The sequence below is a fragment of the Herpailurus yagouaroundi genome, unplaced genomic scaffold (genome assembly GCF_014898765.1).
Source record: "Herpailurus yagouaroundi ecotype Mexico unplaced genomic scaffold, PumYag 100, whole genome shotgun sequence".
Lineage (NCBI taxonomy): Eukaryota > Metazoa > Chordata > Mammalia > Carnivora > Felidae > Herpailurus > Herpailurus yagouaroundi.
In genome coordinates, this window is record NW_024412391.1 from 24,003,645 (window position 1) to 24,030,949 (window position 27,305).

A 27,305-nucleotide genomic window follows, 5' to 3' on the forward strand; every position below is an offset into this window, starting at 1 on the left:
ATTACCTGGAAATCTTCTAATTATTTGACATAATCCTTCTTTACTGCAAAGCTGATGCTGTATTTCTGGTAATATGTTTACCTGCAAGGAATGAAAAAGCTTCTAGTGAGTTAGGCATTCATAAATGCTAAAGCAAAGAAAATGCAAAAACTCACAGGGTATAGACGTGAACTACTGTGTACTCCATCCACACCCTACCTTCAAATCTCTGAAAGTCAACATTTAAATCCAGAATAATAAAATGGTTTATTTGATAACATCAAACAAAAACTTGCCCTTAGAAATTTGAGAATATTTTTGAAAACCTTGATATATTTCAAAACCATGATATGTGCTAAAACTAAAAGGAAATAGATACATTCTTATGGTAAACAGAATAACACAAATAAGTTGACAGTTGCAAATTTTGCTTTGGCAGAAAATAGCACCAACCATACCTCAAAGTCAACTAAACTCTTAAGTTCCAAAGGCCCTCGCTGATTTAAATCACAGACATTTAGTGGGAAATTCAGTGCTAATCCTGTTTCAAAATTTAATATGTAATCTTCCCTTTCTATTGAAGGGCATTATTGCTTCCAGATATAAAATCCAGTCACTGCAAAATTCTATTCTTAAAAAAAAATTGTTCTTAGAAAGCTTCATAGAAGTTATCATAAATTCAAATATACGTTTTAACTTATAAAGAAAAGACACAGACAAGCTTAATCTGTCCTTCTCTTCTGAATTCATAGACTGATTATCTAGGTATTATCAACTAAATTCCAAATATAATGCCTCAAATGGCAAAGCCTTGTTAAAACCAACAGAAAGAGATCAGGGTAAATTAGCTTGAAAATCAGGTTCATTTTTGTGAAATTATTGAATACTTTCCAACTCACTCTAAACTAATCAAGTATTGTAGTTTCTCCGCTGTGTTCTACTGACAAGGCTATATGAAAATAACTCAGCTGCAGGTGGAGAACCAGAAACATGAGTTACAGTCCTACTCAGGACAGTTAACAGAATCGTAACTTTGAGCACATCACTTTTGCTTCTCTTTTTCAATTTCTACATTTGTAAAATAAAGCACTTAGAGCTTTTGGTCTCTGAGTTCCACTGCTTCTCTAAGATTTTTAGGAAGTAGTAATTCAATCATCAGTTGTAGTTTTACAAAGAAATGATTCTCTTAAAGTGCTTTGAAATAGTGTGTTGATTAAACATCCTCCAACCCTTTGATGGGGGCCGGGAAAATGGGAGATGTGCATTGAGGAGGGCACTTGTTGGGATGGGCACTGGGTGTTGTATGTACGTGATGAATCAGAGAACAGACTTCTGAAGCCAAGACTACACTGTATGTTAGCTAACTTGACAACAAATTAAAAACAAAACAAAAAGCAAAAAACATTCTCCAACTCCTGCAATCCCGTTAACTCTATTCATTTATTCAGCAAACAGTAAACTTCAGCCCACGTTGTGTATAAATGAAGCCAGGGCTTCAGCAGAACCAGCTCCTGTGAATCTGCAGGAACAACATTGTTAAATACTCGAGTTTGAAAGTCTCCAAAGATAACAAAGTCTGAGTCACTTACATTCTTAGGGCACAGGGCGTGGGGGCAAAGGCTAGAAGTATAGTACACTTCAGATTTTAGGCATGTCTACTTTCCCAAATTTAAAAATGATAAGGTTCAGAGACTAAACGTGGAAAACAAAGAAGGGTTTTCAGAAAGTCCTTAAGGTCATAATTCAGACTTCCTAAGAAAGGCTGGAGGGAAGAAGCAGAATACTGCAAAAGTATGGAGAAACTATAATAAAGGTTTTTTGTTTGTTTGTTTTAGATTTTTGTTTGTTAAAGGTAATAGAAGAAGTTTTCTAAATTAGATCATCAAAAGCTTTAAAGGTCAATACACTTGAACCATTTTCCCCACCCCAGGCAAAATCACTCAGTTGCTACTGACTAAATAGAAACTTTAATGGAAGGACCCAGAAAGAAAAGTAGCTTTAAGTATCATTTTTTTAAATGCTTATTTATTTTTGAGAGAGAGTGTGTGCGTGGAGAAGGGGCAGAGAGAGAAGGAGACACAGATTCCGCAGCAGGCTCCAGGTTCTGAGCTGGCAGCACAGAGCCCCATGCAGGTTCAAACCCAAGAACCATGAGATCATGACCTGAGCCGAAGTCGGAGGTTTAACTGACTGAGCCACCCAGGGTGAGTAGGTAAGTATCATTAAAGGTTATGTATTGACAAGGTCCAGATTAAAACTTTCTTGCACTTTTTGAAGAGCTCACAGCAAAAGTGCTGTTATGCCAGATGGTCAGCACTGGTATATCCTGGATGATCTGTCCCATCCTTTACAAATTGAAAGAAGAGTCCCAGTCAATGGGCAACCATAACTGAACTAATGGGCCAGAAGAATTTGCAAAGATGCTGCAAAGACATAGTACAGCTTGCATAGATTTCAGACACAAGTGCAGGTTGTTGGGTCTTGTCAGAGAGGTGACTTTCTATATGAGACCTTCAGTCAGAAGAATGAACTGACCCAGGATCAGCAAAGCATTCGCTTCAAGAAAGCAGAGCCAAGCCAAGGGAAGCAACTGCTCCCAGGCTTCCGCTTTCTACTTTCCCTTCCTCCACCCAGTGACCTCTTCCGTGTTCCCTCCTCCAAAGCACATCTTTAGAATACACAGAGTCTCAGCAGATGACATAACCGAGGTGACACGTGACACCAGAAATACCATTTCCGTTTGACTCTGTGTGATAGCACCAACCTGGGCAGTTAAACCGAATGACTTGGCACAAAGAAAGAAACATATTCAAAGGCTATGGGTCATATAGCTATAACAAATCAACTATATTACATGTAGTCCATGTATTCTTATTGTTAAACCTAATAATGCTCTTCTATATCCTCACGCTTGGTTTTTATTTTTTTATGTGCATCATAAAATATGTAAGATTTCCATCATTGTCAAAAGGAACATCATCAATGACATTTTATTTGGATTAGCTGACTTCAACCCCACCTGAGTGGTACATTTGTTACTCTTAAAGAGTCTACACTGTACATCATTATCACCCTAATAATTATTTTCAATATACACTGATTTTGCATTGGGTTTGAATGCTTTACGTACACTTATACGTGTGTGTATGTTTTATATAAGCTGCTATTTTTCTTGACATAAAACCTTCCATATCTTTGAAAGGGTTAGAATACATAAGGGAAATGATAAAGAGAATGATGTTTGGGCCCTGGGATATTTCTGAGATCAAACTGAGAAAAAGGAAATGTGCATTTAGAAAGATTTCAATCCCCACATACCTTCCACAATCCTAATCTGTGAGTATTCCACATGTAAATTGTTTCTATTACAGATTATGAGAAGCAAAAGTAAAAAAAATCATTCTTATTTTGAGACATAGTTCAATTAATATGAACAACAGTATATCAATTATAAACATTTAGAACGTGTTTATAAACTAAAACTAAAACTACAGTAATACGATTAACTCATTAAGGAGAGACATTTGAGTTGGACTATTTATAACTACAAAGTGTGGAAGAAAGAACCCAGGGGAAAAAATTGGGACGGGTCATTCATGAATACCGAGAGTAACGCAAGCTTCACAGCAATATCTTTTTCTTCTCTTTCTCTTCATTAGGTCGGTACAAACAGTCTCTATTTTATCAGAACTCAGATGTTCTCTGGAAGCTGTTCAGTATCATTCACAAGGAAGAGACTAATGACAAGAAGAGCCATCATCCCCTTGTCTCTCCCATGCAATTATCATTCCATCAAATTCATCTGAAAATGTGTTCAAATGTTTTATAATAAGAGCCATTTCAGTATTTCTCAGTGCTCCGGGTACTAAAAACAGCATACTGTTTTAGGGACTGCTAATCCTACAAACATTTAGAGCTAGAAATGAATCCCTCTGCTCTTGAAACAGTAGAACCTTTCTGTTAAAGGTGAAATACAGTCCCAGTTACTAAACTTAGTGTTACCCCAAATAGTGGACCTCACTTCACTTTCTGCATCACATGGACCAATACAGTTTTAAAATCATGTTACTCCCCTTCTGACTAGAGAGACTCCAGGCCACTCATTTTTTATAACAAATCTTATGATCACTTTCATTAAGCACTTAGATTCCAAAGCTCTCATGTGATTAGTAATCCTAATTTGAGCAGAGGCCCTTTTCTTTGTTCATCTAAAAATCCCAACAAATCTGAAGCAACTTCTGTTTTGAATATTTATGTTTACATAAATAAGTCATGGTTCATAAAGCTTCAAATTATTCATGCTCCAAAGTGACAGTTACCTAATATGTATCATTTAGAACTTATGCATTCTTTAAGAATCTTCATGAGAATAGGCTGTAAATGCTGTCTTAAATATTTATTTAGAAAAATTTTATAGTGATGTAGTTAGGAAGACAAAATTTGTAGCCAAACTGCCTGAGTTTGAATCCTGGTTGCTTCATTTATTATCTATGTGGACTTGGGAAATTCTCTTAATTTTTCTGTGCTTCAGTCTCCTATGTGTAAAGAATGAGCATAAATAGGTGAACACTTGGAATGATGCGTGGCACCAACAGGAGGCCTTGGCAAGAGTTTGGGGGGTAGTAAAGAGAGGTTGAGTACTCATCTCCCTGGCTTCCTCTCTGCAGGCTTATGATTTGGAAATGGCTACATTCCCCTACTTTATAGCTCCTTTCCAGCGACCCCTCTTTTTTGGCTCCAGCTCTCATTAGGCTTTGCTAACCATTCCCTCTATAAACCCTTCTTCAGACCAAGGGTGGTAAAACTTTATGATGCTGCTGGTCCCTGGGTGCCTCTAATCTTTTGTTTTGTTTTTTTTTTTCCCCCAATCTTTTTAATTACATTCTCTCTAATCTTGTTTCTCTTATCTTGGCAAAACCTCAGTAAATAGCTCTTTCATTGGTTTCCCTTCAGTTAAGTCCTTTCAAGTATGGAATTTGTCTCCTGCTTGGAGGTTGACCAATACTCACAGGGAAGAAAACTGTAGGCTTTACCTTATAGTTGATGTAAAGCCATTCAAGATTTAAGTATAGGACTAACTAGGTTAGCTCAGAATTTTATATTTTTTTTATCCTGATAACTTTGGGCAGGATGGATTTCAGGGGCAGAACACTTGCTTCAGAAAAAGCGGTAAAGAGGATTCTGTAATAACCTGGTAAGATATGGTGACTATCTTGCCAGAATAAAAGTAGTGAGCATGGACATTTGAGAAATAATATACTTGAGAAGTATTTAGGAGTTAAATTCCTTAGCACTAGTAATTGATAGAATGTAGACCACAAAGGAGAGGAAGGGATCAGAGGTGAAGGCCAGATTTCCACCTTAGGGAGTGACAGTGGTTGCTCACGCTTGTGACCAATATAACAGAAGTTCTGCAGAGCTACTGAATGCAAGAGTAGAAGTGGATTCACTGGGGAACATACGAGTGAGTTTTCCCCATGGTGACTCTGAGGTGTCTGTGTGATATAAAAGTGATGTTCAGCAGGCATTATACACACGAGCCTGATGCCAGGGAAAGTGCTTGAATTTTAGATGTACTTTTGGGAATCATCAACAACCTTGGGAGTGGTGTTGAGGAACACAGGAATCTAAAGTATGAGCAGACAAAAGGTGGCTGTGAAGAAAACAGAGAAGGAATGGCCAAAGATGGAAAAGAAGAGCAAAAGTAATGTTCTCGGCCCAAAGGCCAATGGAGTCAGGAGTTACAAGGAGGAAGGACTTATCAAGATTGTCAACTACAGATATATCAGATGATCAGTGTAGCTACTATAATATTATTTCACTACTGAGAAATAGCTGTAAATTTTGATGCTTTTTTCACATTAAAAAAATACTATGGACCAAGATATGCTGCTGTTAATATCCAAGGGCTGTTAAAATCTGTAACCATTTTGAAAAAAAAAAATTACCTTTTGATGTAAACCTAACTGGCACATGTCTTCCTTGGATATGCAAGGTTTTCCACCAGCTTTCCTAGAAGACAGGCAAATGAGCAGATCCCAAGAGCCCAAATCACCTAATGGCAAAAGAATATTGAAAAACAAATATTTTTTTATCAGATTTTTGAAGGCACCATTCTTAGATTTAAGAATGCTATTATTTAAATTATAAAACACAAGTAACAATGATTCTGAATATGTTTTAAAGTCAGTATTCAAAGTAACTGAAATTCAACTTTTCTAATTTAGAAACATTTTTATATTTACTATTGTATCTTAGGGAAAATTCAATTATCTAATGCAATGTCATAAAATTCCTAAAAGTCTAAAATTTAAATGTTTTAAGCCACTAATTTTATAAATACACAAAGTCTTATTTGGAGATTGGGAGGAAAGATGGTTATAAAGTCTTTTAAGATAATAGACGATGGTTGCAAAATCAAATAATGATAAGAAGTCAAAACACAAATATTTTGTTCTAGGCTTTGATATCACCATTACTTTTCACAAATCTTAACATCAGATATACTTTTATAAGATTTCTTCCAAAGAAAAAGTTGCAGTACTGAAAATAAAATTCAATGAAAATTCTAAAAAACAGGTTTTGTCTAAAAGGAATTTGTGGTCTAGTTATCAACAGCAGAATTGAGCTCAAAATACAGAGTATAACATGGACTGAAGCAAATAATATTTCAGCTATTTACCAAAGACAAAGCCCTTTGCCAATAAGTCCTAGTAACTTGCCAAAATAATCTCAGAAGAGTACATTCTTGCATAATACTTGAACATTGAAAATTAACATTTGTGTGTTATGAGTTTGTTTTCTCTTAGTCTCTGATTTATTTATATGTTTTTATCAACATGTCTTGCATATAATTGGTGCTTTAAAAATATTTGATAAATGAATGAATAACTAGCCCCAGGACAGAGTGGTAAACATGTTACTTCAAAGGCATATAGAAATAGGTATCTCAAAAATAACCAGGCAAAAAAGAACACTAAAGAATGTATGAAAGGATTGATATTACTTGTGAAACTTCCTCCATTTTGGGTGGAAATCTACTTTAAAAAAAAAAAATCAAGCAATTTCTGTACGCATGGCTTCTGGAGTTCAACAATCCTGAAATCATATTCCTTTGGTAACTATTTATGCCAGATCTCACAAGTCACCTCTTGCATTAGGTATTAGTGGCTTCTACAAAGCCTGAAAATAACCAAATCCTGTCTTTAAAAATTTCCCGAAAGAATTTCATACTTGAGGGGCGCTTGGATGGCTCAGTCAGTTAAGCATCTGACTTCAGCTCAGGTCATGATCTTGCAGTCTGTGAGTTCGAGTCTTGCGTCAGGCTCTGTGCTGACAGCTCAGAGCCTGGAGCCTGTTTCGGATTCTGTGTCTCCCTCTCTCTCTCTCTGTCCCTCCCCCACTCGTGCTGTCTCTCTTGCTCTCAAATATGAATAAAACATAAAAATTTTTTTTAATAAAAAAAGAATTTCTCACTTGAACGCATAATGCTTTCAAAGAAGGACTTTATGGGGAAAAAAAAGATTGATAACGAAGACTGATCTATGACAATTAGGAATGAAATTTCACTCTGCACTAATCAAGTCCTTTACCATTTGACAAGCTCTGTGCTGTCTGGGCTATTGATTCCTCTGTAATTGTCCTGTTCCTAGAAGAGAAACCTCTCTGCCAAACAAAGGGATCCAGACAATTGAACTCAAGTTAAGCTCTTGTCTCTTGTTGCGTGATGTATCTCAAGATGCTGGAATATAGTGCAATAGTTCAAAGGGACATGGAGAAATGATACAGGTGATTTGGGGATGAGAGAAATCTCTCCATCTAGTAGCCATTCGGCATTAGACTTGGAAGGTCCATGCATCCTCACTTTGAAGGAAACTCTAAATGGATTTCTTGAGCCAAAACCAAATACTCTGTGATGATTCCAATACCTTATTTAAAATGTGCACCTGGCACTTTCAGCCAAAACCTTTTGATATGGATTCAAAAGGGAAAAAACAAAGATGGTTCCATTTTATATTATTTCTAGCCCAGGAAACACTAAAACCTAGAAGAAACATCCTGACATAATATACTCAACCAAATATTTTAAGAAGACAAGGATATGCAAAGAGAGGACTTCAAATCATGTACTGTATTGCAAAAATGAACTACTGGGACCTCATCAAAATAAAAAGCTTCTGCACAGTGAAGGAAACATCAGCAAAACTAAAAGGGAACTGACAGAATGGGAGAAGATATTTGCAAATGATATAACAGATAAAGGGTTAGTATCCAAAATCTATAAATAACTTATCAAACTCAACACCCAAAAAACAAATAATTCAGTGAAGAAATGGGCAAAAGACATGAATAGACACTTCTCTAAAGAAGACATCCAGATGACCGACACATGAAAAAATGCTCAACATCACTCATCATCAGGGAAAGACAAATCAAAACCACAATGAGATACCACCTCACACCTGTCAGAATGGCTACCATTAACAAGTCAGGCAACGACAGATGTTGGCAAGGATGTGGAGAAAGAGGATCTCTTTTTGCATTGTTGGTGGCAATGCAAGCTGGTGCAGCCACTCTGGAAAACCGTATGGAGGTTCCTCAAAAAACTAAAAATAGAACTACCCTGTGACCCAGGAATTGCACTACTAGGCATTTATCCACAGGATACAGGTGTGCTGTTTCAAAGGGACACACGCACCCCCATGTTTATAGCAGCACTATCAACAATAGCCAAAGTATGGAAAGAGCCCAAATGTCCATTGATGGATGAATGGATAAAGAAAATGTGGTATATATAGGTATATATATATACAATGGAGTATTACTCGGCAATTAAAAAGAATAAACTCTTGCCATTTGCAACTACATGGATGGAACTGGAGAGTATTATGCTAAGTGAAATGAGTCAGTCAGAGAAAGACAAATATCATATGACTTCACTCATATGAGGACTTTAAGAGACAAAACAGATGAACATAAGGGAGGGGAAGCAAAAATAATATAAAAACAGGGGAAGGGGACAAAACAGAAGAGACTCATAAATATGGAGAACAAACTGAGGGTTACGGGAGGGGGGATGGGCTAAATGGGTAAGGGGCACTAAGGAATCTACTCCTGAAATCATTGTTGCACTATATGCTAACTAATTTGGATGTAAATTTTAAAAAATAAAAAATAAAATTAGAAAAAATCATGGATTGTATTGTTTAGGCATTAAAAACACAGTACATTTCATTTTCCTCCAAGTCTGATGCAAGCTCCCCTTCACTACCCAAGACATGCACACAATTTCTGGATTTGATTAAGACATATATATTTAAGCCATAAATGTTTAAAATGGGAAGACATGCTTAAATAATTCAAAGTATTTAATTTATAAAGAACCTCCTATGAGCAGGACATTTTACTAGAATTATGAATGTAAACAGAAAAAAAAAAGTGGTCACTGACCTCGGCAATCTTTGAGAGACCTGAACACTAAAAAGAATTTAGGATAACTTGTAAAGTGCTACAGTTTCTTGACATTCATAAGGGTTACCCCGTACCTCTCAAAAATATTTAACAAATATTTTAAATTTAAAATTAAAATTTCAAAAATATTTTGTAGCACATAAATTTCCTCTTAAAATGAAAGTAAAGTATAACCAAAAATTTCAAGTAATCTCTTCATATACTTCTTGCCTAATTCTTTGCCACCACAATCTGAAAAATGCTGATTGTTTCCACTCAAAATTCTTACAGATACCCTCCCTGACTCCTCCTCAAACTTCCTAAACTCTACCTCCTAGTTAAATCTTGAGTAGACCTTTTCACTTTCTCTTCATTTCCATCTCCAACCTTAAAAGTCAACACTGTCCCCTGATTCCCACAACCCTTTTTAAAGCAAAAGCTTTTATTTGTTGCATGAATGGCACTATGTACTCAAACTTGGTTTAAAAAACCCCAGAAGCCACACTGAAATCTGGAAATTGGGTACAGACATAAGCACATTCACCAGCTAAGTAAATCACATTCATAAGTCAACTTGGAGCATTTGGGAAACAGATTTGAGCCTCAGCAAAATTACACACTGCAAGTATTGTGGAGCTTTGGGGCCATGCTCAACTAGCTGAAAGCATGAGCATTTAGTAGGCAAACGCCCAGGATGTACAACAGAGGTTGTAGACTGCAGGCACACAGGGAGAGTCAAACGGCACGTGGGGTGCATTTGGCCTGCACAATTTTTGTTTTGTTTTCATTTTAAATTTTAAGTATTTGCCAAAATGCAAATGTCAGCATAATTCATATAAAAGTCCAGATTTCTGCCTTCATTTGAAAACTTGGAGGCTGTGGTAATACTTGGTCCATATCCTATAAGGCAGCCACTGACTGGAGTGGAGTACAGCCTCCCGCATTTTCTCCAGTTTACCATGTGGGTCCCCCAGGCCCTAACTGCCTGGGCTGTGCCTCTAGTAGGCAAACCAGTCCTAGACCTGGTATAAAACACCGTGTGTCCATTTTGCATGAATTGCCCATTCAGCAAGTTGATGTTCCAGGCTTTAGCTTTCAGTGAATTAGAGTTGTTCATTAGGTAAATTGGTCTTGTTAAGATGACTGTGGGCAAATTGATATTTGGTCAGTTGGTCTTATAAGGATGTCTGAACACACCCTTTGATCTCCAGATCCGGCCATGCTCTCCCACAAGGTTGAGCAAGGTCATTTCAATTCCGGAGACATTTTATTGGCTGTGATAAAGTTGGTAAGAATTGACGTGTGGTCTCTTAGAGTAATTCTTTTTCTCAGGAGCCTGAAAAATCAGGAGAGGCCTATGGAAATCTTTTTCACTTATGTCTTCTCTCTCCAGTTGAACTGATAGAGTGACCCAGGTACCACTCCTAGGTGGGCCTGATCCCTTCTCTTTCTCACCCACAGTCTCTCTTTGGACTCTTTTAAGACATTCAGCCTGTCTCAGGACTGTTGCCATAGTTAGAAGCAGCCCAAGACAGGCTTCTTCTTCTTTTTTTTTTTTTTTTTTTTTTTTTTTTTTTTTGGCATTAGGGCAAACATTCTTTATGTTGGCCTTACTTGATGTACTTCTTCTGTCCCTAGAAGGTTGACATTAGAGTGTAAGAGTGGAGAAGTCAGATGTGGATTTGAAAAAAAACAGGCAAAACTGCCCTTGGCCAACCTGGATGGTGGTTTCTTAGGTTTCCCCGGGCAGACAGAACAGGAGACCTTTATGTGATTCAGCCTAGCTCCTTAGAATATTGCATTAGGATTTGGGTGCCAAAGCCACGCTAATAAATAAATACATAAATAGTAGTAGTAGTAATGATATCAACAGTACATCTTTCTTGACCACTTACAGTAAGCCAAGTACTGCTCCAAGTATTTGTGTTAATTCATTTATTCCACACAATATCCTCCCGGATATGATTATTCTGTTTTGAAAAGCACAGTAAGGTTAAATAACTTGCTCAAACTCATCATCTAGTCATCTAGTTAGTGGTGGGAAGAGAATTCGAACACAGACGTTTAGCTCTAAGGGTTCATAACCATTATATCATCATCACTTTAAAAACCAGGGAGGCAATAGAGAATACCTTATATATATATATTTTTTCAACGTTTACTTATTTTTGGGACAGACAGAGACAGAGCATGAACGGGGGAGGGGCAGAGAGAGAGGGAGACACAGAATCGGAAACAGGCTCCAGGCTCTGAGCCATCAGCCCAGAGCCTGATGCGGGGCTCGAACTCACGGACCGCGAGATCGTGACCTGGCTGAAGTCGGCCGCTTAACCGACTGCGCCACCCAGGCGCCCCAATACCTTATATATTTTAATTTATGCAGAACTTCTAACAACATTATGGGGTATAAGCAATTATTCCATACTCTTTATGAGAGAGGGTACTGAGACAAAGAGGAATTATATAGGTTTGGTATTTTTTCCAACTACTGTCCAGTGCATCTATTTTCCTTTGGGACCTCAGAGGAAAAAAGGAGTGTAACAAGTATCTTGGGTATTCCTAGACCCTCACCCAGCAACAGTGCCCCCAAACATTATTAGCTACCACTGGTAATTGAGAAGTAAGTGCTTTGATCTTTAAAAGGAAGGAATATTCAACTGCACATGTACTCAGAAACCATAAATATTAACTTGGCTACCACCTACTTTTGAAAAGAAATCTCCAAAAGCTTCTTAGATTTTTAGATGATTAAAATGATTTCTTTTGCAGTCACAAAGCAACCAGAGCAAGACTAGCTCCCAGATTAGACTAGCCAAGCCCATAAATAGAGAGGTCACAGGACATTGTTCTAGGAAACAGGATGTGGATGTTCTGTTCTCCATCTCATAATCACAAAAACATGAAAAATCTATAGGCTTCTCCCCACAAACTGTGGAACAAAGTTGCTGATAATACCACACTATCATGCCTCCTAGTGTTGGCTCGGGTAGCAATGAAGACTCCCCGGACAATTTTGGGAGTTGTCTGGGTCCGGATTTATTAATTCAGACGTAAACAACTACTGACTTTAGTTTTTATCTTTCTCTACTTGTTCTCTGGAACCAAGTAACATCTCAGTGTTAAAAGTAAGAGCTATTTTTAAAGGTTCTGTTCTTGTTTCTGTTTTAATCAAGCATCTGCCCTATGGAGCAAGGGCTGACTCTAGAATATTTCCAGTCCCTCATAGGCAGGCTGCCATGTAAAGCAAACAATCATTTCCTGGCTCACAAATGATCTCCCTCATTGATAGAGTCTACCAGATCAGTTACTCGATCCAGAGAACAACAGACAGCTCTGAGATATCATCATTCATATACATGCTGTTTATTCTCAAGGAATGACAATTTTTATTTTCTGGCACACTATATAAAAATCTCAGAATATTAAGTCTATTCCTGCTTTATTTTTCTTTACAGCATTTATCATCATCTGACAGATTATGTATCTCTTGTCTATTTATTTATTTATTGCCTGCCTCTTCCCCTTAGAATGTGAGCTCCATGAGGGCAGGACTGTGTCTATTTTGTTCACTGCTATATCTTTAGTATCTACAATAGTGGTTGCAATTTCAGAAACAGCTGCTATAGATTTGTGAGATCCATAGTGAATATACAATTGAATGTGAGCAACAGATCAACAATTAAAACTCAATCAAAAGCCAGTACATTGTAAAAATTAAAAATGGAGGCAGTGAGGACAATTTTAAAGTAGTTTTACAAAGAGGACCTAAAGATATATTTCGGTTCTTAGTAAGGATGAGAGAAGTAAGCCTATGAAAATAAAATAACCATTCCTAGCATTTGAAGAAATTATAAAAACAAAGCAGATTCCTAGCGCTTTACTTAGTGGAAACTTTTTTGTGAACACATACATCAAATTGAAGCAGAAAAGATTTATAAAGTCTGACTTGGAAAATAAACTTGTCCAAAAGCTTCCAAGATACATAGCTACAAAAGCCAAGCCTCATTTACTTATTCACAGTGTTAGACTATTATATTCCATAAGGATACAAGTACAGTGATTTCCTAAAATGTGTGGGGTTCTTTTTTTTTTTAGCATGGAATACACAAAATGTTTAATTTTAAACAATACATAATATTCCTTTATAATATAACATAAGAATATTTCATATATTCACAGTTCCATCTGTATACTCTTTTTCTGTTCACCACTAGACTGTGAGATTCTTGCTGAATAACAAAGTCTTATTTTCTCTGTACCCATCCTTTATCAGAATTAGTAAATAATGTGACATTTCATGAATACATTATCAACTTATTGATGAAAAATTAGATTCTATGCTTGATAACCCCACAAGTCTGTTTGGATATAAATTAGCCACTGCACATACCTGTATCTTTTCCTGAATCTTTCAAATTGCATTAACCAGTTCCTTTAACTGTATTCTTATACAGAACAGCAACCCAGGACCCATAGTAAAATTTATTCACAGCTGTTCTTTAAGGACAAAAACTATTCACGTTCTTGTATCTAACACAGATTATAGTAGACACTTAGATGTTTATTGGATTCAATATGGAAATTTTCAGAATTTAAGAGAAATTATATATACAGAATCTTTAGATCTTCAATAAATTATACAACATAGTCACAAAATCCAATTAAAGTTTCTTACCCCAAAAATCTGGTCATGGATTTTTGCCTATGCTACCTCTGGCTCCTTACCCTTTAAGGGCTGATGATAAAAACTTTGTGTTTTACCACAGAGAAACTCTAAGCCATTCTCCCCTGGGTTTTCTAAATCCACACTAGAAATCAAGCTTTCCTATTCTACCATCTACCCTCTTTCTGCCGCATGAGAGGTTGTGAAAATCAATGAGATCATTTCCGTGAGGAGTTTTGAGCTCCTGAAATTCTTCTGCTCTACTCATAAGCTTAAGAAACCAATATCGTGCTTAAATTTTTGCAAAAGTTTAAGACTCCCGTTCTGAAGAAACTTGTCATAAAGAAGAGTTTGAAAGGATGGGGTTCCTGGGTGGCACAGCCAGTTAAGCCTCCGACTCTTGATTTTGGCTCACGTCATGATCTCACTGTTTGTGAGTTCAAGCCCCACGTCAGGCTCTGTGTTGACAGTGTGGAGTCTGCTTGTGATTCTCTCTTCTCCCCTCTGCCTTTCACCCACATGCATGCGTGCATTCTCTCTCTCTCTCTCTCTCTCTCTCTCTCTCTCTCTCTCTTTCTCTCTCCCTCCCTCCCTCAAATAAACATTTTTTAAAAGAAGAGTTTTAAAGGAAATAGATCAGTTTATTCCTATGAAATACATGCAAGAAATATTTACTTTAGAAGGCTTGCTGAAGTTCCTTCATATTTTTTTAATTTAAAAAAATTTTTTTAATGTTTGTTTATTTTTGAGACAGAGAGAGACAGAGCGTGAGCAGGGGAGGGGCAGAGAGAGAGGGAGACAGAATCCAAAGCAGGATCCAGGCTCTGAGCCATCAGCGCAGAGCCCAATGCGGGGCTCGAACTCACGAACCACAAGATCATGACCTGAGCCGAAGTTGGACGCTTAACCAACTGAGCCACCCAGGCGCCCCACGTATTTTTAAAAATATTTTTAAAGATTTTCATGGCACTTCTGTAAGTGTGCTAGTGAAGTGTACTGAATGTGTGTTTAAACTTTCACCGCTTTCAAGACTGTTGTCTGTCTGGGATAAAACTCTCATTATAGCATTTTACCAAATTTCTAAATGTCTGGAATCCTTGAAGAAATGGCTTATTCAAGAGGCTGGAGTCGTAAATATAGAAGCCGATACTAGAGCATCATTGCACCAGAAAGTAAGGAAGAGCTCAAAACAAATAATTAAACAAATGAAAGCAATGATGGAAGTATGTGACAGGGACATGGGAACCAATGGTCAAAACTGGAGTGATTTCAGCAACAGAATAAGTAATATTGGATTATAACCGAAAGTATAAAGTAACTATCCATTAGTCCATGCTGATATAAACAAATTATCTGAATTAACAAATAAATGGGGATGAAGAGACAAACCATGTGAGTAGAAAAATACCAAATAATTTATGTAGCTACTCCAAACTCAAGGAGGTGGAGCACAACTTCCTGGTCCTTTTCTGGGAGCCAAACATAATGACATCCTTCCAAAGAGTACAGTATGGAAAGGGGAAGGAAAAGAGCGACAATGAAAAACTTGACAAACACTACCTCAGTCAAGGGATCAAGGTTGACACCAACAGCTATGAGGCAGGTTGATAATATATACCCTTGATACGAAGTGATGAGAATGATGTTTTACCTCTGTGGTCTTACTCCTGCAAACCATAATTCCAGTCTAATCATGGGGAAAACATCAGGCAAATCCCAGTAGAGAAAGATCAAAGTACCTGACCAGTTCTCAGAGCTGCCAAGGTCATCAAAAACAGAAAGTCTGAGAAACTGTGAAGCCTAAGAGAAGCCTAAGGAGACATGATGGCTAAATGTAATGTGATATCCTGATGGGACTTCGGAACAGAAGAAGGACGTTATGTAGAAAAACAAGAAAACCTGAATAAAATATGGACTTCAGTATTTAAAAGCAGAATAAATAAATCCTCCAGAGGAAATAAGATGATTATTAAGTATGTGGATGTAGGCATAAACTAGGCATAAACTCTCACATACTAATTACACATCTTCCTAAGGATTTTATACTCAGGATGTTGTATTACAAACCCAGTCAGCACTACAATGCTGAAAGTGAAAAGTTTTTATTTTTTATGTGAGATGCATTCTCTGGTAATACAAACTCCAATGGTGTTTAAAATATAGAGGACTGAAAAATTAGATCAAGTTTGGGTTTTGAGAGCCTCCTGTTAATACATGCAGCTCTCCAAATTCCTCACCTTTCTTTGCATTTGTTACTATTTCTCTCTAAAGTCAAATCCTTTGGTGATTTTATTTACATCCATTGCTTTAGCTATTGCTTCTTTGCACTGACTCCCAAAGTTACATTTCTCTACCTTTCTCATGTTTCAGAGAGGCATTTCCAGTTACATTCTAGAACAAATGCCCTGCTGAACAAGTACAAATCTGAACCCATTATCTCTGGCCAAAATCTTGTCATTCCTTCCACTTTTCTTATTACCAAAGGTGTAGCCTCTCTTTCTCCCTCAAGCTGGAAAGCATAAGGTCGTCTTCAACTTGTACCTGTCTCTCAATCCCACATCCCATTCATTTCCAATTCCCATCAATTTTAAATTTGAACTTCTTAAATAACTTCCTGACTTTTCCAAATTCTACCACATTCCCTAAATCTAAGATTTCATCTTCTCTGCAAAGTCTCCTAGTCTCCCTACTTATAACTCTTTTTCCTTCTCTAACCCACTTCCCCTCTACAGTCAGAGTCATCCTCTAGAAATATCTTATTGCCAGCCCATCGCAGATCAAGTTCCTTAGCAATACAACCTAGGCTCTTTACATCTGCCCAAACCTAGTCTTCTAGTCAATCTAGTCTTATCAAGGCAGCCCCTGACTTCCTCTTCCACCACATCAACCCCTTGTTGGTCTCTGAGACTCCAAGCACTTACAGACCTGTGTGTCTCTGGCATGCAGCTCATGCGGTTGACCCTCTCCCTTCAAAAATCTACTTGAGAGCTCATTGTTACCTACCAAGTATTCTACTTGCACACCTGCCAAGATCCCCACACTCCGAATTGGCAACTTTTTCTGTTCTGGAATATTTTATTTGCAGAATATTTCATTACAGTTCTGGAATATTTTATTACAGTTAAACATGGGCATCCTTTACTACTCAACAGTGGTCCTTGGCCCTGCAACACTGTCATCAGCTGAAAGCTTGTTAGAAATGAAACATTTCAGCCCCCAACTTAGACCTTACCAAATCAGAATTTGTCAATAACAGGATCCCCAGGTAATCTAAATGTGCCTGTAATTTGAGAAGCACTCATATACAACTATGCCCTATAGCTCCTTGAAAGGTCTCACTCATCTTTGAAATTCTGTCTGTCCCAACAACGCCAGCCTTAGCATCCTACCCTTTGTTCTTGTTTAATAACCATGTATTGAATATAACTTGAGTATCTAATGTCAATAACTTGATGCCTGACTATAATGTCCTACTGGTAACACTTGTTATGAGGTTAGAGCTTTACATTAAGTTCTTTTTAAAATTTTTTTAAATGTTTATTTATTTTTGAGAGAGAAAGAGATAGAGCATGAGCTGGGGAGGCAGAGAGAGAGGGAGACACAGAATCTGAAGCAGGCTCCAGGCTCTAAGCTGTCAACACAGAGCCCAACACGGGGCTCGAACTCACAAACCACGGGATCATGACCTAAGCCAAGTTGGACACTTAACTGACTGAGCCACCCAGGCACCCACACATTGAGTTCTTTTATTACTTGAGTACTTGACATGAGTTTTTGACAGACATTCCTTATACTTAATTCCACATTATGGAACAGGAGGTTTTAGTGTATAATTAGCATTGTGACACTTCATTTAACCAAATATCATTTTTTCTTCCGGTTTTATTAAAAATCACTTTGCATGACTTCTTTAAAATGCAGTGAATGCAAGCTAGTCATGTCTGGTTTAACATTTTTTAATAAGGCACTGGGGACTATGAACAATGTGAGAGGGCGGAGGGAGTCATCGATTTAAAATTTACTCTACGAACAATTCCACACTAATTCAGCACAGATGAGAACTAAGGCTTGAGAAACTATAATCCACTAACATGAGAAAAAGAATCCACTCCCTCAATGGCTTATTACTTAATGCAATAAGTATTTTAAGATTACATATCTCCTACTCATAATGCACTATTTTCCATCTCTTTGGAGATGTATTTAACCCAATCATAGATTTCTGTAAGATATTTATGGGTAAGTCTTATCTTCCATTTTCAAATCAAGCAATAGATAATCTAGTGAGCTCATTCACGGCCATTCCAAAAAGTAGTTGTAATAATAATACCAACACTTAGGGAATGTTAGGAGGATTAAAGGAATTAATATTTGTAAAGTGCTTAGAACAGTGCCTGGTACTTGATGAGCTTTATATTAGTATTTGTTTAATGAATAAATAGGTGAGTGGTAGGTATACATGGGCAGATAAATTCTAGATCTAGATGATGAACTTATTTCAAGAAACAAAATGCAACATCTTCTATGTGTCTTGTAGATTATTATTTAAGGCTTCTGTACAGAGCAATATAAGTGTAATTTAGAGAACACAAGGAATAACCTTCTCTCCCAACTCCTGGCTACCCCTTTTATGCTGCTTCAATAGGCCTTCTTACCATAGGAGGAAAGGCATTCATTGGTGGCTTCAATCTAAGGAAAAGAGAGGACCTCATTAGTAGTAGGTCCCAGTTAAAATTCAAGCACATTATCTAGAAAGGAGCTCAGCAGTTTTCTCTCGTTGACACTGTGCATTTGCTAAAACAGGTGACACCTTGAGCCTTAAAACTAATGATGAAGGAATGTACATTCTCCTGAGTGAGTAGCAACAAGGCCCAAGTGGTAGGTGTGACCTAACCACCTAGGCCAACTCCTCTGACTCCCTGAAGTAGGTGCTTTGGGTAAGGAGGGACCTGGCTAGTGGGTAAACTGGGCTATCGCCTAAGACAATTTTCATCCACTTCACAATTTTCGGAAAATTGGCCCTGCTCCTAGAAGCCAAAAGGATATTGGAAATGTCTCCTGAGGCTAATAATTCTGTTATCCATGAGATGAAGAATATTTAGGTCAATGTGAAGCTTTGCCAAGTACTGTTACAGTGTACCATTCTTTTAAAGTAACTTGTTCTTATGCATTTAAGAGGTATTATTTATCTCATAAAATGTTATTTTAACAGAATTCTGCAAAATCATAGTTTCCTCTTAAACATTAATTTTCCACCTCTCTGGAGATGCTTGGAACATAATTTGCTATTTTTCTCTCTAATTATTTACTACTCAAAATTCATACAGTAATCTCATTTCCTTTATTTTAATTGTCCTTATGTAAAATCATTCTCTCTGCTCCACTGACATTGTTAATTTTAAGATTTATGTACATATTTTATTACGTTTTGATGCTGTGACTTCTATCAAATTGATTCTCAAAAATATTGTTATCTTAAAAAGTATTTGTATTTTAAATTTTATAGATTTTTCCAGATTGCTTTCCAAAAGAAAACTACAACATTTCAGATTTCTGCAAGCAAGGTATGAGAGCTTCCACTCCCAGAATTCCTACCAGCAATAAGTGATATCACCAATTTTGGATTTTGTCAGTTCTATGAATGTAAAGTGATATTCTATGCTTTAAATTGTCTTTCAGTAAACTTTTCTTAATTTCGTGATCTTTTCTTCTTCGTTGTACCACTTGGATTTGCTTTCTATAAACGTCTTTTTTTTTTTAATTTTATGTTCTAGGTAATCTCTACACCCAATTTTATTTTCTAGGTAACTTACAACCCTGAGATCAAGAGTCACATACTCTACCACCTGCATGGGCCAGGTGCCCCCTCTATAAATTTCTTATTTATATGCATTGTATAAAAAAGTTTTATACATAAAAATGAAGCAAAATAGACAAAATTTAGCATAAGAAAAAGAATTGTATTTGATGTGCAAGTAAAACTTTCTTTTTAGTAAAAAATTAAACTGATGTGTCATTTTTAATCTCATCAGATTAAAAAACATGTTAACATGTATTTGCTAAAGATCATGAACTAGCACTGGTGATGAAAGTAAAAACAGGAGCCAACCTTTTGTGGAGAAATTTGGCAAGGAGAACCCCAGTTTTAATATTTTCACCCATCCATACAATAATTGAGTTTCACACTAAAATCTCCAAAATTTAATCTAAATAAATACCGTAGCAAAGTTGTATTGTATAGCAATTAGTTGAAACGATTCTAAATACCTATTAAAAAGGACTTAGTTAAACTATCGGGGCATTCCTTTCCATATAATAAAATACTAAAAAGAACGAAGCAAAGGAAATTTCCATATACTTTCCAGAAATGACTTTGATATTGCAGTTAAAGACTCAAGTTTGGAGAGAGACAGCCCAGGGCCAAATCGCAGATGTCCCATTTATGAGACTCCTTACTCAGTTCCTCACTTATGAAACAGAAATACCTACCTATGGACTATGAGTGAGAATTCAATGAGTTAATGCATGTAAAGGACATATCACAAAAAAAAAAATTAAAAAATGCAGTACATATCACAGTGCATTTAGTTAGTAATCAAAAAAAGACAAACTTAAAACTACTGATATTAAAATTTTTAAATTATGTTGATATTGCAAAGCTTTTATCAGAATATCTGAATATTAACATTTTATCTGTTAAAACATGTGAGATAAGCTATGGTATAAAGAGGCAGGGGGCAAAAGGGTAAGATGAAAGTGTGTGTGTGTGTGTGTGTGTGTGTGTGTGTGTGTGTGTGTGTATGTGTACACATGTTTGGGTTGTGCTTAGGGAGATGCCTGGAAACATGCACAATGTCAACTGTGTTCTCTCTGGGTGAATTTAGATTTAATTTTTCATGCTCATCTTTGTATTTGCAAATATTTGATTCAATATTCTACCATAAACATATGACATCTTTGAAATGGGACTCTTTTCTAAAAATGCGGTCAGGATATGCATCTAAGTAAAGAAACATTTTCTCTGAGAAAAATGACATTGAGTCTTTTTGAGATATACACATTGAAATACACACACTGCATATCTTTCAAAGTACTGTAAAATGTCAATTAACTTATACAGAAGCAAAAATGTACAGAAAATTAACCTGGATCTTGATCATTTTTAAATCCAAAATGTCCATGATATGATAGTGTCTTAAAAATACTCAGGGTGACAAAGTAATAGGATTTCTTTCCATCAGACAAGAAGTAAAAATCAGTCTCAGCATGCAGTAGTCATGCTGTGTATGCTTATAAGTTAGGATTTCAGGTACCCACAAAATCAGGTCTTGATGATAAACTTTAATATGCTATTTCTCAAACAAATGGACATAATGAATAGAAATCCTTCAGCAAACAAACCAATGGAAATGCAAACACTCATTATTCCTCATATGTTGGCTATCTGGATGAGTCTTCAGATTACCATGGAATGTGCCAGCCTTTCTGGCCTTCCGCATTCTTACTATGATGCAAGTACCAATTTCCAACAGAAACAATCTGTTTTACACTACAGCTGTGAATTTGGATTTCCATGTCATACTTCCATAGAACAATGATAAAGTTCTCATTCTGAAAATAAGATCACTTATTAAAATGACAGAGTTTTGATACTGGTGAGGTTTGGTGAGATGGGAAATTTTTTGCACGTCTAATGGGGAATGCTTTAACTTTTTCAGGCAGAATTTTGACAGCGTGAATGAAGAGCTTCAAGGTGGGCCCTCATTCTTCATTCCAGTAATTTTACTTTTAGAAATTTAAAGAAAGAATCAGAAATGTAGACAAAGATTTATATACAAGAATTATTTACAATAGCCAAATATTGGCAATATCAGAAATATTTAACAATGTGGAAAAGATTAAGGAAATCATAGTAAGTAAATATTAAATACATCCATATAATATAATTTTATGTAGCCATTGAAATAATGTTTACAAAGTTTTTATGGCATGTGTTTCTGATAAATAGTATGCTAAAAAAGCAAGCTAGGAAAGTGCATAAAATGTATACAATACTTGTAAAGAAACATGTCCAACATTAGCTGTCTTTGTTGGTGGCATTGTAGAGATTAGCTCCAGTCCTTATTGTACTTTTTCTGTATTTTGCAGTTGGAGTAGATCTGAAAGATTATCTAGTCAAAAAATCTTCATCTTCTGTAAAATGAAAGGCGTCCGAAGAAATTAGGTAACTTAGTCACGGCTTCACACAGACAGTGCAATCCAAAGTAGTCGTCCTCCCTTCCATAGTACCATCTTGCTGCTTCTCGGGGGCATATAATTACGATTTAGGATAAATCGTATGTCCATATTTTTACCTCGATCCCACTATACGCAAGCAAGCCCAAGATGCCCAAAGACAGTTTGAAATTCAGTGGCTTGGGGCGCCTGGGTGGCTCAGTCGGTGAAGCCTCCGACTTCAGCTCAAGTCACGAAATCACGGTCTGTGAGTTCGAGCTCCACGTCGGGCTCTGGGCTGATGGCTCAGAGCCTGGAGCCTGCTTCCGATTCTGTGTCTCCCTCTCTCTTTCTGCCCCTCCCCCGTTCATGCTCTGTCTCTGTCTCAAAAATAAATAAACGTTAAAAAAAATTAAAAAAAAATTAAAAAAAGAAATTCAGTGGCTTGTTGCTCTCACTTTCAAATGGATCCCGGGCCTTACACTCTAAAGAATGAAGATAGCACATACCACAGCTTTGCATGCCAACTTTTAATTGACGGGTTTAGCATCTGTTTGAATTAAGGAGCAGGGCTTCCCACCCAAGTGGGTGACTGGTTCAGAGTCCTGCCAAGGCAAATGGGGAATTGGGAATCATTTGGCCACTTAACTACTTAAATAGCAAACAGGCAGAACTTCTTTGTGCTTCTGGAAGAAACACTGAAAAACTGTAATAAAGAAGTATCAGCACGCTAGTTCTCAACACATGCTCCAGGATCAGTAGATTAGCATTCCCTGAGAACTTGTTATCTTTATCTTAACCATTGTTACTGGATCAGATCTCCAGGGAGTACGGTTCAGCAGTCTGTGATTTAACAGGCCTTCCAGACAATTCTGATGCATATTAAGTTTGAGAATCATGGGCCCAGCAAACAGTAGCTACTACCCTGGAGCTTTGCCAAAACCATGTTCTTTAAGCAACCACTGAGACAGGGATTCCCTTTACCCACAAGTACAATATAGAGAGCTCGCTATTAGAGAAGCAGGGCCCCCTGCGAGTCGCTTCTGCCCTTTATAGCCCTTAATCACTTGTGTGGTCACTCTGAAAATGAGGTGGAATGCTAACAAGATGTTTTAAATTCCAGAAGATACCCTGCTCTAAATAGACTATTTTGTTGCATAGATGATGAGATTCACATATGCCTTTCATATTTGTCCTTAGAGAAAGAGCTGAAAAGAGTTATTATCATTACTATTAAAAGGTTATTATTAACTTGGTGGAATTGTTTCTTTGAAAGCAGAGAGGGCACTGGCTTGAGCAACTCTGAAACGAGGTTACAGAGACTCTTCACTAAGAACGGCAGGTATGTGAGTTCTGTTTTTCAGTTGGTTTTGCTCAGACACGGCCTGGAGCACATTTTATTTTGCTCTACCACACAGCTATCTCCTATCATACTAAGTATTTTTCCCCTACTTTTCTAAGAAGCGAATGGTGCTTGAATATGCAAAGGAAAGATTCAGCTATTTTATTAGTATATTTGCAGGTCTATTTCTTCAATTGCTTATTCATTTAATAGTGTATCTACTAGGTACCTGCAAGACACTGTCCTACGCAGAATAGAGTATAAATAGACAAATAAAACATTTCCTGTTTTACAAGAAGTTTATAATATAGAAGGGGAGAAGAGATGAACACATAAGATTTAAAAATGTAACACAGAACATACTCTAGGCATCAGAGATATGTGAATAATGTGTGGTGAGGTCTCAGATAATTTGTTTAACATTTCTACTTTGAGGGTTATTTATGGGTCAACTTACAGATTGATTTGAATTCTAAGAAATGGCAGACAGGAAGGAATTCTAGGGGCCAAAAACCTCAGTAGCAATGCAAATCACAAAGCTTTGAGCATGATCAGGCAAAGATTAGTAGGCCAATACCAGGAAGCCCACACATGACCATCCCTGGGAGCTCTGTAAAAAAATAGCAATGCCCGAGTTCATTCTGCTCCCCTAAAATTCTGATATAATTTTCAGAAGTGAGGCCTCGGCACCGACTTTTTAAATTGTTAACTTCCCTGAATAATTTGAGTGTGAGGACAGGCTTGAGAATCACACTACAACAGGGCTGGGGAGGTATCTGATACCATGGCCTGGGAAGCTTTGAATGCCACACCAAGAAACGTGTCTTCTGATTAGGAGGAAATGAGACATCACTGAAGACTTCTGCACAGGGAAGTGATGTGATCAGAGCTATGTTTGTGAAATATTACACTGGCAGTCATGATGGGGGTGTGTTGTAGAAAGCACAGACCAGCAGCTGGAAGAGTATTTAATAGTTGCTGTGATAGCATGAGAGGCGCGGAACGTAGAGCCACGGCACGGAGGAGGACTTGGTGTCCAACGTGTGTTGCAGCTGAAGGAGAGGGAGAACCTGACGATGAGCTTTAGCACCTGAGAGACTGAGCGAGTGCGGTACCAACAAGAGAAACACGGCAGGCAGAACCACAGATGTTGCAGGCGTGGGAGGTAATCGGTGCAGTTTACTATATGTTGACGCAGTGACACACACAAGCCAAAACATCTATCAGGTACTTGACAATCAAGACTCTAAAAATCCTGCCTACAGAAAACAGATTAGGATTCAACATTATTCAAACATCATATCTCCAGAGATGTTTTTTAGTGAGATATATTTACAGATAACATTATATTAGATTCAGGCACACAACATGATTCAATATGTGTATATTGCAAAATGTCCATCACAATAAGTCTACTTAACATGCATCACCACATGGTTACAAATTTGTGTGTGTGTGTGTGTGTGTGTGTGTGTGTGTGACAAGAACTTTGACTATTTATTTTTGCAGCAACTTTCAAATATAAAATTCAGTGTAATTAACTGTAGTCACCATGCTGTACATGATGTCCCTAGAACTTACTTCTCAATGGAAGTGTGTACCTTTTGGCCACCTTCACCCATTTTGCCCAGTCCTCCCACCACCACCTCTGGCTGCCACCAATCTGTTCCCCAGAGGAGATTATTGAATCTGCAGAGTAGAAAAATATCTTGAGGAAATGTCAAGATAGGGGGGAAAATGATGACTGGGGTAAATGTCTTGGAGAAAGCCCAAATTTGCAGGAAGGTCATAAAGAAGCAGCATCAGAAAGGTTGGAGAAGCAGGAGAGGGCAGCATTAAGGAAGTTAAGGGAGAAAAGAGTTCATAAGAAAATTCCAGACCCTGTGGAACCTACTCAATTCTAGGACAAGTATCTATTCCACTGGTTCACACATTTCACCAAGGTTGGGAAACACTGATAGGTAAGATCAAGGAAATTGAGTAATTACCTCAGTGAATTCACATTAAAGCTTAATTTCAGTTCCTAAAATATTTACATAACTCCTGAAGAATACCAATATTCTACTCATGATCAAATCTGCTCTTATACCAAAAACAATGCAAAAACAAAACAGTGGCTGTATTTTGTGTAAAAAAAAAAAAAAAAGGAGTTTCCTGGTAAATTCTGGAAAAAAAAACAACTTTAAGGGAGAGGGGAGTCATATTATTATTATTGAGGGTTAATTAGAGAGAGATTATGAAGAAAAAAATACTGACTTTTTCTTAAGTCTTCATCTCCCAAACTGTAGTCTGGACCTCCACATCCACAAAGAGATAATGTTAGGAAGAAGCAACTTTAGCTAAAAAGAAGATGAAAAATAACAGAGGATATCTAGAGGGAAATATTGATTAATAATAATTAATTAGCTAATTAATTCTCCAGAGGGAAAATCAAGTCTCAAAAGAAAGTGGGGAGGTTTACGATAATTATAAAATGGAGAGCAGAAAGCAAAAGTGATGCAAAAGTGAAGAGGCAGTCTTGAAACTGTGGTTAGATGCTTCCAAACTCCTCCCAAATTGAGGAAAATGTCTAAAATATTTCAAGCATCCAAATGTGATAATACACTAGCATAGTAAACACATTATATCTGGAGTCCCCAAACTCCCTTGTAGTTTATCCACATGCTCTGTCACTTGAAAAGTCCCATATGAAACAGTTTGCTTTTCTTTCCTGGAGTCTTTCCTTAATCTAAATATAATATGAATATTATTTGTTTTTACAAATTAGATCTGTCATTCAAAGCATAGTTTAGTGTATAGCAAAACCAAACAAAATGTCTAATGTCTAAAAAAAAAGTCTTTAATTCTAAAGAGTATGAAAAAAAACAATGACCTGAAATAAATTACAGCTGACCCTTGAATAGTATGGGGGTTAGGGGGGTACCAAGCCCTGCAGGGTAGAAAATCTGTGTATAACTTTCAACTTCCTTAAAACTTAACCACTAATAGCCCACTGTTGACTGAAAGCCTTACCAATAAATAACATGAATAGTCGACTAACATACATTTTGTATGTTACATGTATCATATGCTGTATTATTACAATAAAGTAAGATACAGAAAAGAAATGTTATTAAGAAAATCATAAGGAAGGGGAGCCTAGGTGGCTCAGTGGGTTGTGTCCGACTTCGCCTCTGGTCATGATTTCACGGTTCATGAGTTCGAGCCCTGCATCAGGCTCTGTCGTGACAGCTCAGAGCCTGGAGCCTGCTTCAGATCCTCTGTCTCCCTCGCGCTCTGCCCCTCCCCTGCTCACACTCTCTCTCCCAAAAATAAATAAAACATTAAAAAAAAAAAGACATAAATTCACAAGGAAGAGCAAATACATTTATAGGACTGTACTGTAAGAAATCCAAATATAAATGGACCCGCATGGTTCAAAGCTGTGTTAAGAGCCAACAGTATTTATAAAAATTTGAGATGAAAACATCACAGCACATCAAAGTTCCCAAATTTACCTGTACTTTGGAATCACCTGGAGATTTTAAACTCGTGATATCCAGGCCAGAACTCTAGATCCATTCAATCAGAAGATCTGGGGCTAGAAGTTAGCAAATGGGAGTTTAAGGCTCCTCACAGAATTTCAATGGACAGCCAAGTTTGAGAAACCCTGATCTA

The 27,305-nt window shown here is 37.1% G+C and overlaps 1 protein-coding gene across 5 annotated transcripts in view; it reads right to left on the reverse strand.

The window, feature by feature from the left end:
- Window positions 1-27,305, reverse strand: part of CPED1 (cadherin like and PC-esterase domain containing 1) — a 268,972-nt gene that overhangs the window by 204,854 nt on the left and 36,813 nt on the right. For 4 of the 5 annotated variants that reach the window (XM_040472137.1, XM_040472136.1, XM_040472135.1 and 1 more), the window contains 2 exons: window positions 5,928-6,034; window positions 6-81 (listed from right to left, as the gene is read on the reverse strand). The exons of the other annotated variant lie outside the window; for it this stretch is intronic. In XM_040472137.1, the coding sequence (XP_040328071.1) occupies window positions 6-81; window positions 5,928-6,034 (183 nt within the window). The remainder of the gene's footprint in view (window positions 1-5; window positions 82-5,927; window positions 6,035-27,305) is intronic. 5 annotated transcript variants of the gene reach the window in all.